This window comes from Callorhinus ursinus, unplaced genomic scaffold, assembly GCF_003265705.2.
Source record: "Callorhinus ursinus isolate GAN/ISIS: 27379988/994484 unplaced genomic scaffold, GSC_fseal_2.0 scaffold40, whole genome shotgun sequence".
Taxonomy (NCBI): Eukaryota; Metazoa; Chordata; class Mammalia; order Carnivora; family Otariidae; genus Callorhinus; species Callorhinus ursinus.
Genome location: NW_027397102.1, coordinates 10896023 through 10911861, shown reverse-complemented (window position 1 = coordinate 10911861; position 15839 = coordinate 10896023). Strand labels below are relative to the sequence as shown.

General features: G+C 38.6%; 2 protein-coding genes and 1 long non-coding RNA gene across 5 annotated transcripts in view; 1 reads left to right on the top strand and 2 right to left on the bottom strand.

Moving 5' to 3' along the window:
- Positions 1-13946, top strand: part of SATL1 (spermidine/spermine N1-acetyl transferase like 1) — a 32102-nt gene extending 18156 nt beyond the window's left edge. Inside the window, exon 6 of one of the 2 annotated variants that reach the window (XM_073880925.1) lies at positions 13576-13946. In XM_073880925.1, coding sequence (XP_073737026.1) covers positions 13576-13626 — 51 coding nt within the window. In that variant the 3' untranslated portion in view covers positions 13627-13946. Of the gene's footprint in view, positions 1-5831; positions 6101-13575 lie in introns of those variants that run through there. The other variant, XM_025851105.2, reaches the window with a different exon arrangement.
- The window catches only part of LOC141370610 (uncharacterized), a 202930-nt gene that overhangs the window by 38563 nt on the left and 148528 nt on the right, over positions 1-15839 (bottom strand). The gene's annotated exons all lie outside the window — the stretch shown is intronic.
- Positions 8901-15839, bottom strand: part of APOOL (apolipoprotein O like) — a 138162-nt gene continuing 131223 nt past the window's right edge. For both annotated transcript variants that reach the window (XM_025879346.2, XM_025879422.2), the window contains one exon: positions 8901-9471. In XM_025879346.2, coding sequence (XP_025735131.1) covers positions 9383-9471 — 89 coding nt within the window. In that variant the 3' untranslated portion in view covers positions 8901-9382. The remainder of the gene's footprint in view (positions 9472-15839) is intronic.

Below are 15839 nucleotides of genomic sequence, written 5' to 3'. Positions count from 1 at the left end.
TTTTTCCCTTCCTACTATCTTTTTCTTCGTCTTCTTCTTTTTAACATATAATGTATTATTTGTTTCAGAGGTACAGGTCTGTGATTCATCAGTCTTACACAATTCACAAAGCTCACCATAGCACATAGCCTCCCCAATGTCTATCATCCAGTCACTCCATCCCTCCCACCCCCCACTACTCCAGCAACCCTCAGTTTGTTTCCTGAGATACAAATTCCTCATATCAGTGAGATCATATGATACATGTCTTTCTCTGATTGACTTATTCTGCTTAGCATAATACCCTCTAGTTCCATCCACGTTGTTGCCAATGGCAAGATTTAGTTTTTAATGGCTGCATAATATTCCATTTTATATATATACCACCTCTTCTTTATCCATTCATCTGTTGATGGACAACATAGTTATCATGGACATTGTGGACATGTGGACATTGCTACTATAAACACGGAGGTGCACATACTCCTTAGGATCACTAAATTTGTATCTCTGGGGTAAATACCCAGTAGTGCAATTACTGGGTCATACAGTAGCTCTATTTTCAACTTTCTGAGGAACCTCCATGCTGTTCTCCAGAGTGGCTATACCAGCTTGCATTCCCACCAACACTGTAGGAGGGTTCCCCTTTCTCTGCATCCTCGTCAACATTTGTCATTTCCTGACTTGTTAAATTTAGCCATTCTGACTGGTGTGAGGTGGTATCTCACTGAGGTTTTGATTTGCATTTCCCGGATGCTGAGTGATATAGAGCACATTTTCATGTGTCTGTTGGAAATTTGGATGTCTTCTTTGGAAAAATGTCTGTTCATGTCTTCTGCCCATTTGATGATTGGATTATTTGTGCTTTGGGTGTTGAGTTTGATAAGTTCTTTATAGATTTTGGATACTAGCCCTTTATCTGATATGTCATTTGCAAATATCTTCTCCAATTCTGTCAGTTGGCTTTTGGTTTTCTTGACTGTTTCTTTTGCTGTGCAAAAGCTTTTTATCTTGATGAACTCCCAATAGTTCATTTTTGCCCTTGCTTCCCTTGCCTTTGGTGATGTTTCTAGGAAGAAGTTGCTGTGGCTGAGGTTGAAGAGGTTGCTGCCTGTGTTCTCCTTTAGGATTTTGATGGACTCCTGTCTCACATGTAGGTCTTTCAACCATTTGGAGTCTATTTTCGTGTGTGGTGTAAGGAAATCGTCCAGTTTCATTCTTCTGCATGTGGCTGTCCAATTTTCCCAACACCATTTGTTGAAGAGACTTTTTCCATTGGACATTCTTTCCTGCTTTGTCAAAGATTAGTTGACCATAGAGTTGAGGGTCCATTTCTGGGCTCTCTATTCTGTTCCACTGATCTATGTGTATGTTTTTGTGCCAGTACCATATTGTCTCGATGATGACAGCTTTGTAATAGAGCTTGAAGTCTGGAATTGTGATGCCGCCAGCTTTGCTTTTCTTTTTCAACATTCCTCTGGCTATACGGGCACTTTTCTCGTTCCATACAAATTTTAGGATTATTTATTCCATTTCTTTGTAAAAGGTTGATGGTACTTTTTTTTTAAAGTTTTATTTAGAATTTTTTTAAAATTTTATTATGTTATGTTAGTCACCACACAATACATCGTTAGTTTTTGATGTGGTAATCCATGATCCATTGTTTTCGTATAACACCCAGTGCTCCATGCAGTACATGCCCTCCTTAATACCCATCACTGGGCTAACCAAACTCCCTCCCCCCTCTCCTCTAAAACCCTCATTGTTTCTCAGAGTCCATAGTCTCCAATGGTTCATCTCTCCCTCCAATTCCCCCCCCCATTTTTCCCTTCCTTCTCTTATGTCCTCCATGCTATTCCTTATGTTCCACAAATAAGTGAAACCATATGATAATTGACTTTCTCTGCTTGACTTATTTCACTGAGCATAATCTCCTCCACTCCCATCCACGTTGATGTAAAAGTTGGGTATTCAACCTTTCTGATGGCTAAGTAATATTCCATTGTATATATGGACCACATCTTTTTTGGATACCAACTCCTCATCTGTAGTGTCATTTGCAAATATCTTCTCCCGTTCTGTGGGTTGCCTCTTTGTTTTGTTGACTGTTGCCTTTGCTGTGCAGAAGCTTTTTATCTTGATGAAGTCCCAAAAGTTCATTTTTGCTTTTGTTTCACTAGCTTTTGGAGATATATCTTGAAAGAAGTTGCTATGGGCAATGTCAAAGAGGTTACTGCCTATGTTCTCCTCTAGGATTTTGATGGATTCCTGGATTCAAAGAACCAACTTCTAGTTTTGTTGATCTGATCTACTGTGTTTCTGGTTTCTAATTCATTGATTTCTGCTCTAATTTAAATTATTTCTCTTGTAATGCATGGCTTAGGCATCGTTTGTTGCTTTTTCTCTAGTTCTTTAAGGTGTAGAGTTAGTTGGTGAATTTGGGATTTTTCTATTTTTTTGAGTGAGGCTTGGATGGCTATGTATTTCCCCCTTAGGACTGCCTTTGCAGTATCCCATAGGTTTTGGACCGATGTGTTTTCATTCTCATTGATTTCCATGAATTGTTTAAGTTCTTCTTTGATTTCCTGGTTGACCTAAACATTCTTGAGCAGAGTGGTCTTTAGTTTTCAAGTGTTTGAATTTCTGCTAAATTTTTTCTTGTGATTGAGTTCCAGTTTTAAAGCATTGTGGTCTGAGAATATGCAGGGAATAATCTCAATCTTTTGGTATCAGTTGAGACCTGATTTGTGACCCAGTATGTGGTCTATTCTGGAGAAAGTTCCATGTGCACTCGAGAAGAATGAGTATTCTGTTGTTTTAGGGTGGAATGTTCTATAAATATCTATGAGGTCCATCTGGCCCACTGTATCATTCAAAGCTCTTGTTACCTTGTTGATTTTCTGCTGAGACGATCTGTCCATTGCTGAGAGTGGAGTATTGAGGTCTCCTCCAATTAACATATTGTTATCAATATGACTATTTTGGTGAACAGCTGGCTTATGTAGATGGCTGCTCCCATGTTGGGGGCATAGATATTTACAATTGTTAGATCTTCTTGTTGGATAGACCCTTTAAGAATGATAGAGTGTCTTTCTGTGTCTCTAATTACAGACTTTAGTTTAAAATCTAATTTGATATAAGAATTGCTACCCCAGCTTTCTTTTGAGGTCCACTGGCATGGAATATGGATCCCCATCCCTTCACTTTCAGTCTGGATGTATCTTTAGGTTCAAAATGACTCTCTTGTAGGCAACATATGGATGGGTCTTTTCTTTTTATCCAATCTGCAAACCTGTGCCATTTTATGAGAGCATTTACGCCATTCACGTTGAGAGTGATTATTGAAAGATATGAATTGTCATCATGTTGCCTGTGAAGATGTTGTTTTTATAGATTGTCCCTGTAAATTTCTGTTGTATATCACTCTTGGGGTCTTTCTCCTTTTATAGAAACCCCCTTAATATGTCTTCCAGGGCCAGCTTAGTGGTCACATATTCTTTCAGTTTCTGCCGGTCGTGGAAGCTCTGCATCTCTCCACCCATTCAAAATGACGGCCTTGCCGGATAAAATGTTCTTGGCTGCATGTTCTTCTCATTTACCACCCTGAATATGTCTTGCCAGGCTTTTCTGGCTTGCCAGGTCTCTGTGGATAGGTCTGACGTTATTCTGATGTTTTTCCCTGTGTACGTAAGGAATCTCTTCCCCCTAACTGCCCTTAAGATGGTTTCCTTGGTTCTAAGATTTGCAAGTTTTACTCTTACATGCCGGGGTGTTGGTCTGTTTTCCTTGATCTTGGGAGGGGTCCTCTCTGCCTCTCGACGTGAATATTTGTTTCATTCCCCAGATTAGGGAAGTTCTCAGCTACGATTTACTGAAATACATCTTCTAGTCCCCCCTCTCTCTCCACTCCCTCTGGGATTCCAATTATTCTGACATTGGAACGTTTCATGGTGTCACTTATTTCTCTGATTCTATTTTCATGGATTCTGAGTTGTTTTTCCCTGGCCTCTTCTTTTCCCTTTTTATCTATTATATTGTCTTCCAGGTCGCTTATTCGTTCTTCTGCCTCACTTACCCTAGCTGTTAGATTATCTAGATTGGATTGGATCTCAATGATACCCTTTTTAAGTTCTCCCAATTCAGCTTTCATTTCTGCCCTTAGAGACTCTATGTTGCCATTAATTGATTTCTCCATTCTCGCCATTGTCTTCACAATTGGTATCCTGAATTCCATCTCTGACATCTTGGTTATATCTGCATCCATTTGTAAATCTGCAGCATAAGTCATAATCTCTGAGTCTTTTCTATTTTGGGCATTCCTCCTCCTAGTCATTCTGTTGATGGGTGTTTGAGGGAATGTATAGAGTCCAAATTATTGACCAGAACCCAATCAAGATGCACCTGTTTTCTTGGGAACTTAGGGTTGCTGGCCTCTTGTTTCCCCAGCCTGTCTTCTGGGGGAGGGGCCTGCCGCACTGTTACTCAGGCAACCCTGTTTGGGCGGAGTTGACCTGCCCCTCTGTGGCGGGGGATGGCCTCAGTGGTAATCAATGTTTTGTTCTCTGGCGGCTTTCCGCATCCCTTCCACGAGTCAGAGCAGAAGAGACAGTTTCCAACCCTCTGCCTCAGAGCAGAGAGACCACAGTCTGTTCTTCAGTGAGCTCTCCAGGCCACACTGTCTCCGTTTCTGTCTGTCCTGCTATAAACTGCAGCGTCCTGGGTTGTGCACCCCTCTGCATCGTCCCCAGTCCTGCCTCCAGGTCGGGGCACGTCTCCGCCCTTTGTGCTTCTAAAACCACCAGCCGCTCCCAGTTCGCCTGCGCGACCCTGCCACTCCGGGTTTCCACCTTGGGGTGTGCCCTAAAGTCCCTTTCACACCGCTACCGGTCTGCGAGTCTGCCCCATCCCCAGCGCACGAGGCTGTTGCTCACCGTAGGTGTAGGATTCCCAAGGCCAGGCACCCTCCTGCTGCCGTTTATCCTCTGATATCTGCCCCCAGAATCAGGGCTCCCTGCTTCGTACCTCAAAACCAACCACCTGTGATATTCTGCTTGTAGAGATCCAGATCTTACATCTCAGGCTGGTTTTGTGGGTGCTCAGTGGCCTGGTAGATATCCAGCTCAATTCCGGGGACCAGTTGAAATAGGGTCCCCTACTCCTCCGCCATCTTTTCTTCTCCCTGAATACCCAAATTTTGCATCCTTTCCGGATGTGTCAACATGGGTGGGACTGGAGGAGATTATGCTAAGTGAAGTAAGTCAAACAGAGAAAGGCAATTATCATATGGTTTCAGTTATTTGTGGAACATAAGGAATAGCATGGAGGATATTAGGAGAAGGAAGGGAAAAATGAAGGGGGAAATCAGAGGGGGAGACAAACCATGAGAGACTATGGACTCCGGGAATCAAACTGAGGGTTTTAGAGGGGAGGGGGATGGGGGGATGCGTGAGTCCAGTGATGGGTATTAAGGAGGGCACATACTGTATCCAGCACTGGGTGTTATATGCAAACAATGAATCATGGAACACTACAGCAAAAACTATTATGTACTGTATGGTGACTACTATAATAAAAAAAAAATAAAAACAAAGAAAAAAACTGAATTGGATTTATGAAAAACCAATGAGAAGACTTTGCAAATCATTTTTGGACTTTTCAAAGAAAGAGTTTTAAAACTCAACAGGCCTTTTTTTCTTCTTACAGCTTTGGAGAAGTCCAAGAGTTAACTATTGTATTATTATTTGGAAGTATTATACAGACATAATGCCTTGCATATAGACCTTTAATAAAATAAATGTGTACTTTAAAAAAATGTACTTTCAATTAAAAGTAATCTCTTTGTTTTTAAACAGATAGCCATCAGAAGCCAATGTAACTGCATGCACTTTCTTGTTGTCATGTGGAACCAGGCTTCTATTGACTACTATACTCGTCGAGGGGCTTTAGACCTTTCCTCTGAGAAGGGTTTGCATCTGTTCAGGTTTAATAGAGAAGAACTCATGGATATGGCAAAGGAAGAGTGAAAGATGACTCATCTCAACTTGTCCCAACATATGCTCCAACATTTGAATGTCACCTGAGTCTAACAGCAGTTTGACTTTGAGTGTTGTACAATACAGCAAGTGATCAAACTCTGGTTTGAGCAGATCTTTTACTTTGAAAGAGATTTGGTATATATAATCAACCTTCCTTTATCCAAACTAATATACTAATGACTAGTAACAGAGCTGATGATCCAAAAGAGTAGATAAATCAAGCATCACTTTATATTTAGTAGTAGGATATTTATTTTTTACCTACCATATCTCACTAAATTTTAGATGTTTATATTTTCACATCTTAACACAGCTGAAATTGGGATAATTATAATGATCAACTGGTATCACTTTTTTCTTAGAGGCAAATAACGTGTCTTAGATTTGATGAAATATGGATTCATTTGATTATAAACAGATCTGAGGTACAAAAAATTCATTTAAAATACTGAAGCTAAATTTTGAGGAGCTTACTTATGAAAAAGTAGTAAGTGAACTATTTCTCTACCTTGAGTAGCTCAAGTACCACTGACTCCTTAACATCATCTCAGAACTACATTTTATCTCTGAGCATTTACAGCTATTTGGTTGTATTTATCTTAGGGAAGATACTACATATAACACTTGTATATACATACCTTTCTTTCTTTTCTAGTAGAACTATAAGCCCTTTGACAGAAGTATAATTACTTTTGTACCCTGTGTTGCAAGCATAGAACATGTGAGTTCCTACTATGTACCAGGTATTTCATAAGCATAAAAGCTGCACAAAGATGATTCAGTCATAACCCACAAGGAGTCCTGTCTGTGAAAAAATACTAGTTTTAGCTTTATAATAAATTGGATGGGTTGTCACAACTATAAACACCCAAGTGTAAAGGAATGTAGAATAGAGAGCATTTCACTCCTACCTTAGAGGACTGAGAAAGGTAACACTGGAATTGGGTTGTAAGGATGAGTAGGAAGTTAGAATATGGAACAGGATGAAACAAAAAAATTTCTAAGAGGAAATACCAGCATAGGCAGAAAAAAAAAATAACAAAGCATGTTCAAGGAGTAAGTGATATGTTACAGATAAAATATAACATACATTGGCAGTAGGGTAGGAAAGGAGAGGGAAGATAGGATTAAAGTTGAATTGGGATCATAAGTGAAGGGCCTTGTATGTCATGCTTAGGTGTCTTGATTTGACTGTAGAGGCGATGATGAGCCACTGAAGATTTCAGAGAGACAACTAACCATAATGTTTGTTAGACAACTATGTCATGACAGATGGGTTAGAAGAATAGGGTAGCAGACACTATATGTTAGCTGAAACTCAACACCCATTCCATATCCCTTATAGCTTGCCTTCCTCACCATAGGAAAAAAATATGATTTGGCAATCTTCCTTGAGCTAAGGTGGCTGTATGATAAGTTCTGGTCAAGATATAGACAAGAATTCTGAGAGAGGCTCTCAGAAAGCATTTACTTTTTTTGATAATAGAGGGTCAGAAGCATCTAGCAGAGTTTGTCCTAATCTTTCTTCCTACATTGAATGTGTATATGTTCCACAGGAACAACAGCCATTTTGTGACCATGAGATGACAAACTGACATACTAAAGAGCAGAGTGGAAAGAGAAAATGTTTAGGTCCTTGATGGCACTAATGAGCTACTGAATGAACCCTGTACTGTCTAATTCCAGACTTTATATATACTCTTATTTACTCTTAACTGGTTTATTGCTACCTGCAAAGAACACATTCTCAAGTGACATAAAGCAAGATCGATGGAGGGCAAATGAAGGGCTATTGTAATAATTCAGGAAGGTGATGATGAAAACTTGAATGGGAGCAAGGATTAAAGAAGAGTAGAAAAGGTAGAGTAGATCTGAAAAACACAGAAATAAAAGAGAGAGGTAAAGGCAATTTAATTTTAGGCATATTAACATTGGGGATACCTGAGACGTAAGGTAGATGCAATAATAAATAATTAGAAAATAGGTCTACAGCTCTAGGGAAATATGGGAGCTGGAAATATAAATGATAAGGAAATATAAATGATGGCTAAAGCCAGTAAAGTGTATTGAATGAAAATGAGAGAGCATATAAAATGAGAAAAGATGACTAGGAATGCAACCTGAAGAGCCACAGCATTTTGATTCAGAGCAAGAGAATAAAGAATGGCAAGATAAGCAGGAATAATAGCAAAGGGAGGAGTGAGTTTCAGGCAGGGAATGTTCAAGAGTCAATAATTACAGAAAATTCAAATAGGTATAGAGGCCAGGGAGTCAGAAAGTTAGAGAGGAATCAAAAGTGAGGAAGTAAGAAAGTGACACTAATTATTTATTTTATGAAGTATGGCAATCATAGGAAAGAGAAAGAAAAGATAGCTTGAGAGGAAGAGGCAGGGTTAAGGAAAGGTTTTTGTTACTCTTGTTTCTGAATAAAGAAGATTTGAAGCTATTTATAGATCGAGGAAAAGAAATTAACAAAAAGAGAAACCAAAGACTGAAGATTAAATAGGATAAAATATGGTACTGGAAAACACGGCAAAGAATGAGATCAGGAACACAAATAAGCATTAGCCTTAGATGAAAGGGATGCATGGCTGAAAAGAGGTAAGTCTTGAAGGCAAAGGGGAAGAAGTTGAAAATAGTCATGTCTAAAAGCTCATGTTTCCCCACTATGTAACAGTCATCTCTGGCAGGTGTAGGAGGCTTAAGAATAAATGGTCTGTAATACCTCTCCTGGGGAACAGAATAGGAAACCACCTAAAGGAACCAGTAGGATTACTAGGTAGCACTGGGGTGCCTTATAGAATATGGTCCTCTTAAATAGAAATGTTTTTGGACATTTAAGAGGAGTTGACATTAATAAAACAAAGAGACAAAACCAAGCCCAAGTGTCATAAAATATGGATATTTTATTCCAGCTCTGGGGAATGAAAAAAAAGGGGAACACATTCTTCTGCACACCCTTCTAATTTAGCTGACATTAATTTGAAAAAGCTAAAGCAAATATGTACATGTATCTGTATAAATATTTATATATACACATACATATTTCATCAGTGTTTATATATTCACTCTATTTTTGTTTTTTAATAAACACCCTTAAAAGTCATTAAATGCATCCCAATACTTCTGCTTCTTCATCAATCTTTTAATACTGTTTGGATTAAATTCACAGTTTGTGTTTTAATCCCTTATGTGATTGGTCAAACTGTACATTATATTAGACGATGTGAGGGAAAAACTTCGTTTAAAAGTTATACCCTAAAAAAAAAAAAAAAGGTTATACTCTCTGTGTCACAGTTACCCTTTACATGATTTTTCCATCATCGTTTTCAACTTCACACATCTTGTAGTTCTCTACGCAGACTATTTCAGCTTCTAGTGCTGTACATATCTACATCTTCTGGATGGGACTGCCCGTGATCCATGAGCTTGGGGTCAAGCATAAACTGCGTAGCACCTGATAAAGCATTAAAGTGAAAAAAAAATTAGTCATTCATTTCACAAATGTATTGTTGGTACTGGGAATACAGCAGTGAATGAAACAAATAAAAATCTCTGTCAATACGGACCTAACATTTAAGTTTGGCAATATAGACAATAAATTAAGTAAAAGATATTATCAGATGGTGGTAAGTGCTATGCAAAAAAATAAAACAGGGAGGGGCACATAGAGCACTTGGGTGATTTACAATTTTAAACAGGTGGCCTTATAAAAAGGTGGTAATTGAGCAAAGAACTTAAGGAGGTGAGGGTGTGTGCCCTGTAGATATCAGAGGACAATGCCTTGAAAGTATAATGGACCTGAGGCATGTCTGAGGAACCACAAAATGGTCAGTATGACTGGAAGAGAATAGGTAAGATGTGGTGATGGTGGGTGCAATGAGAGTGATAGGAGACATGATCAAACAACAAAGAAGGCTAAGCCATATAGGTCCATGGTAAGGTGTTTCTCTTTTATTTTAATGCTAGATGGACAGTTTTGAGAAGAGTAGTGACACGATGTTTTATTTTTTTATAAGATCACTCTTGGGGCACCTGGGTGGCTCAGTCAGTTAAACGTCTGCCTTTGGCTCAGGTCTTGATCCCAAGGTCCTGGGATCGAGTCCCATGTCGGGCTCCCTGCTCAGTGGGGAGCCTGTTTCTCCCTCTCCTCTGTGCTCATGCTCTCTCTCACTATCTCTGTCTCTCAAATAAATAAAATCTTTAAAAAAAATAAAAGATCACTCTTGTCTGTAGGGAGAAGAGACTACAGGGAAATTAGGGTGGAAGCAGGGAGACCAGTAGCAGTGGAGATGGTAAAAAAAGACTGGATTCTGGATAACTTCTGAAGGTAGAATGGGCAGGATTTCCTAAGTGGACTGAATATGTTGTGTGAGAGAGACTCTAACTTAAACTGGAAGGATGGAGTTGACATTTACTGTGACAGGGAATAATATGGGAGAAGCATGTTTGGGGGAAGGCAAGATAAGTGTCAAGTTTTGGATGTGTTAAATTTGCATTGCTAACTGAACATCTGAGTACAAATGTTGAGTCATCTGTTGGAAATATGAGTCTCTAAAGCTCAGGAGAGGCCTTGGCTGCTTTATAAATTTTACAGTACTAATTTATATATGGCATTTAAAATTATCTATGAGATCATCTAGAGTATCAGAGAAGAGGTCTAAGCAATGAGTCCTTTGGATACTCCATTTTTTTTTTAATTTAAGAAAATAAGGAGAATGTATCAGAGAAGACTGAGAAGGAACAGCCAGTCAGTTAAGTAAGAGAACCAAGAGCAAGTGGTATCCCACAAGCCAAGTGAAGAGATCTGTTTCAAGGAAGAGGGAATAATCACCTGTGTTAAAAGTTACTGATAAATCCATGGAGATGGAGATTGAAAATGGACTGGATTTGGCAATGTATAGATCACTGGTGATCTTGATAAATTGATAGTGTGCCAGGCAAGATACTACATTATTTTCATGCATTATCTCACATTATCACCATAAGATAGATAATATTTTTATATTATCCTTGTTTTATAGGTAAGGACTTTTTAATTTACAGAGGTTAAGAAAATTGACCAATCTCACTTAGCTGATAAATGGAGTCAGGACTGAATCCAGGTTAGTTTGACTCCCTAAAACAAGAACCCTGACTCTTGTAAAATGGGGCTTAGAGTAGTAACAATGTCACATAATTATTTTAGTATTCAGTATAATAATACATACAAAGTGTTGCATATGATACCCTGTGCATGATAAGTAGGCAAGAAACAACTATTTTTATATTTACTTTGTGATGTAAGATTAAAAATATTTTTTCAGAAATTTGCTTTTAAGTGTTTTTCAAAATCTGATTTAAAATAATTTAGTTATATTTGGGAAACATATCTTTTTCCCATAGAGGAATTTAATTTCCAGTTTTATGATGAAAACAAAGGGGAGAAATAGATTTACACACAATGATTTATTTTATGCCTATCTCTTCAGAAACTTTTTCTTTTTTTTTAAGATTTTATTTATTTGAGAGAGAGAGAGAATGAGAGAGAGAGCATGAGAGGGGGGAGGGTCAGAGGGAGAAGCAGACTCCCTGCTGAGCAGGGAGCCTGATGCTGGACTCGATCCCAGGACTCCAGGATCATGACCTGAGCCGAAGGCAGTCGCTTAACCAACTGAGCCACCCAGGCGCCCCCAGAAACTTTTTCTATTTCATAAAGTGTGATATACCTATATGCAACTTCACTACCACACATGTTTAAAAAAAAACCCAGATCATAAGTAATCACTATCCATACATTGATATAGTTCTCCATAGGATAGAATACTTTTTTTTTTTAGGATATTAATTCTTAATATGGGGTCCCTTTGGGGGTCTATGGATAGAATTCATGTGATCTATAAATGTAAGTGTAGGAAATTTGTCTTCATTTTCATTAGCCTTGGACTGAAAATGAACATTTTCTTCAGTAATGAGTGTAGGCAACAAACCACAATAGTATTAGGAGGACCTTAGATTTTGTCACTAACAGAAATCACAAATATTTTCATATCATGTTGCAGCTGCAAGTATTTTGAAATACTTATACTTATCACTACTTCAAAACTATGGCTTCTATTAGATCTGTTAGGTACTGTTGTTTAATACATTTAAAGAAGCACATATATTACCATGTTATTTTGTTTTATCCACTTAAAAGCATTATTCTGAGAAGGGGGTCCATCACACACAGAAAAGGTTAAGAAACTGGTTCTGCTAGCTTCTTTTGCAAATATATTTTTACTGCCACCTGGTGGAAGTCTTTGCTCAGTACAAGTGAAAAGTGTCCTAGGAAATAGTTTCCTTCTTCATCAAACATATTATAGTAAGCATATGACAAACAATTATTTTATATAAGTCTGAATGTACCTAATTTGCTCAACAATGCCCATCAGTTGACTAAGTTCTCTAACACTTCTACTTACTTCCTTAATATATATATTCTTGTCCAAATTAGTCAAAACTTCAGCTCACCCAAATTTGAAATGCCCCATTGCCTTTAGATCTCTACCTTTCAAAATTTGTTGAAAGGCTTCAGAACTTTAATTTATCCACAGCTTACATCAGACATTATTAACTAGAGGAATATGCATAGAGAATTACCTGTGGAGCTTTTCCTAGAATCCACCTGCTTAGAGGCCTTACCTCTGAAGATTTTAATTAGGTACAGTGAATTTTAGAAAACAAACAACTCCAGTAACTGTAACATGGATCCCTGTAGTTTAGAACCACTTAGCCTAGGTCATTTGTTTTCTGCCTTTTAAAAAAGATTCATCTCCCGCTTTTCTGAGTAACTAAGGGTTACACCTTTTCCTCTTAGAAATTTCTTCACCCCTTAAACTGATCAAGGGCTCTCTCCTCCCAAAGGATGAGCAGTAATAAAACTCTTCTTGAATCTCAATCCCCTAACCCATTAGAATGCTTTTCTTTGTACTTTATCACATTTTTAATCTTTCATAAAAAGCTGTTTTTACACTTAAAAGGTTTTTAGAAGACTTTTTAAAAAGCTGATGTTATCTTGTGATGAGCATCGGGTGTCTGTATGGACGTGTTGAATCACTATATTGTACACCTGACACTAGTACACTGTATGTTAACTGGAATTTAAATAAAAACTTAAAAGCTGGTGTTACAACAGGAAAGAAGAAAGATGTTTAAAGTCATAAAATAACAATAAATTATTATCTTAAATAGCCATTGTGTGTTATCTATTCACTGATAATTTAGTTTATACATTATATTTTGAGCAAGTTAGATATAAAAAATGGGACAGATCACTAATAAATTTCTGAGTGAAGTTAGGATTGTTGAAAATTCTATTTTTGTTTCTTTGTATAAAATTGAGATGATATTCAGCATTCAGCTTATAAGTAATTGAAATATTTATACTAGATACTGCAATATGTATGAAGGCAGCCACAGACAATACATGAGTGCAGCTGTATTCCAATAAAACTTTATTTATAGACACTAAGATTTGAATTTCATATAATGTTCTCTTGTCACAAAATACTTCTATTTTTTTTTCAACTAAACCATGTAGGGCGCCTGGGTGGCTCAGTCGTTAAGCGTCTGCCTTCAGCTCAGGTCATGATCCCAGGGTCCTGAGATCGAGCCCTGCATTGGGCTCCCTGCTCCGCGGGAGGCCTGTTCTCCCTCTGCCACTCCCCCTGCTTGTGTTCCCTCTCTCGCTGTGTCTCTCTCTGTCAAATAAATAAAATCTTTAAAAAAAAAAAGTAAATAAACCACGTAGAAACCATTCTTGGCTTGTGAAATTTACAAAATAGATGGTGAGCCAGATTAGGCACAAAGGCCATAGTCAGCCAACCTCTGCTTTAGAAGTACATTAATCCTGTGAGAATATGAGAGATTTTATTCTTCTTTCAAAGAGGTCCATGTCACCAAATTTCTAAATTTGTTATTCCTAAAATAACATAATTTTTCCTATAAATGTGTATGAATGACAGAGAACTACCAAGCTCATATTAAGAGCCATAATATATAACTGGATAGTATACCCAACATATTCGGTATGGTGGTAAGTGGTAGCTATGGCGAGGCTCTCTAGCTAAATAGTGTGCTCCCAAAGCTTGCTCAATGGAAATATTTGTTTATCTGTAAAATGGCTAATTACTCTGGGCAAATGATATTTTCTAACACTCATTGAGAATTTAGCATGTGATTGACATTGTACTTTGTGCTTTACATGCAGCATCTCATTTAATCCTCACAACTATGTGAGAAAAACACTATTATTGTTCTCCCCTTTATGGATTAGAAGACAGGCTTGAGGTATTAGATAATTTGTCCCTAGTAAGAGAGCTAGCAAATGTTGGATCTAGGATTCAGTTTCAGGTCTTACTCTTAAATCTGTGCTCATAATCACTACTGTTTTCCATGTCTTGGACCTTTGGGATTGCATGTGAAATGTGGAAACGATAAATCCCAAAAGTATTCTGTATAATCAATTCTGAATGATATAAGATAAGGATGAATAGTACTGGCATATTTCTCTCCTTTACATGTGAACTCAGAATGTTTTTCACATACTACATTACCCATGACAAGTGGCTAAAGGGTTCTGGAATACACATGTGTGAAGAAAAAACACAGGCTTACATTAGTTTGGTCCCACTGATAAGTTGTAACGTGTTTCATCTCCACAAAGATATTCTTTAATTGACAGATACTTAGAAAATTGACAGAATATATTATATACTTGTGGGACTATGGTGAACTGTGTATTTTCAGAGTCTAAAACCTGCAAACCATTCTAGAACAGAGAATGGGGAAGATGGCGGCAGAGTAGGAGGACCCTAGGCTCACCCTGTCCCATGAATAAACTAGGTAACTATTAAATCATCCTAAATCACATAAATTGACATGAAGACTGGCAGAACAAACTCCACAACTAAAGGCAGAGAGGAGGCCACATCAAAGAAAGTAAAAGGTGTGGAGACTAAGGTTTGGGAGAGAAACAGATGATGGCCATTATGGTGGGCAGGAAGTTACTGTCTTAGAGAAGGATGACAGACAAACACACAAAGGAGTGCGCAGGGAAAACGAATCCCCCATAGCAACTGGCTTAGAAAGTGAGAGGGGCCAAATTTCAGAAGTGCTTGCAACAAGCAGAGCTTAAAGCCGGAGTTCTATATGTTAGCTGGCAGGACTTGGGAGAGCCTGGAAGCCTTCACACATGTGTATTGGGAGAGCCAAGAGCCTGCTCTTGGAGAGAAGGTAGAGCAAACAGCCTGTGGACATATAGTGGAAACAGCGATATGAAGGGCACCTGGGAGCAGAATGCAGTGGTTATTTGCTCATCTCAGAGCATGTCCCAGAGAGGCAGCATTCACAAAGAGACACCTTGGAACAAAGGAACTGTCAGCCATCAATTACCTTCCCAGCCCCTCAGCACAAACACAGAGTCATCTTCAGGAACCAGCACAGCCTCCACACTACCTAACTTGGTTATGCCAAGGAAGTGCCCCTCCTAGTTACACCTGCCTCAGTCCCAGTGCAGCAGGCCCCTTTGAGCAGAAGACCAGCCCAAACCCCTACCCAAACATGTCTCCCAACGAGGGAGATCTGCAAGGCCTTGGTTCTGTAGGTGGTGGCAACAGGTTTCATTTCAAAAGCAGACCAGAGCACACCTAGTTAAAACTTGCCACGTTCAGGCCAAGGACCAAACACTGTCCACAACAGGCAAAGAAAGCCTCTGTAAGCAAATGACCTGAAGAATAAAGTGGCCAGGACACAATAATAGAACACATGCAGCACATATTGGAGACACTCCTGGAAGCACCAGGC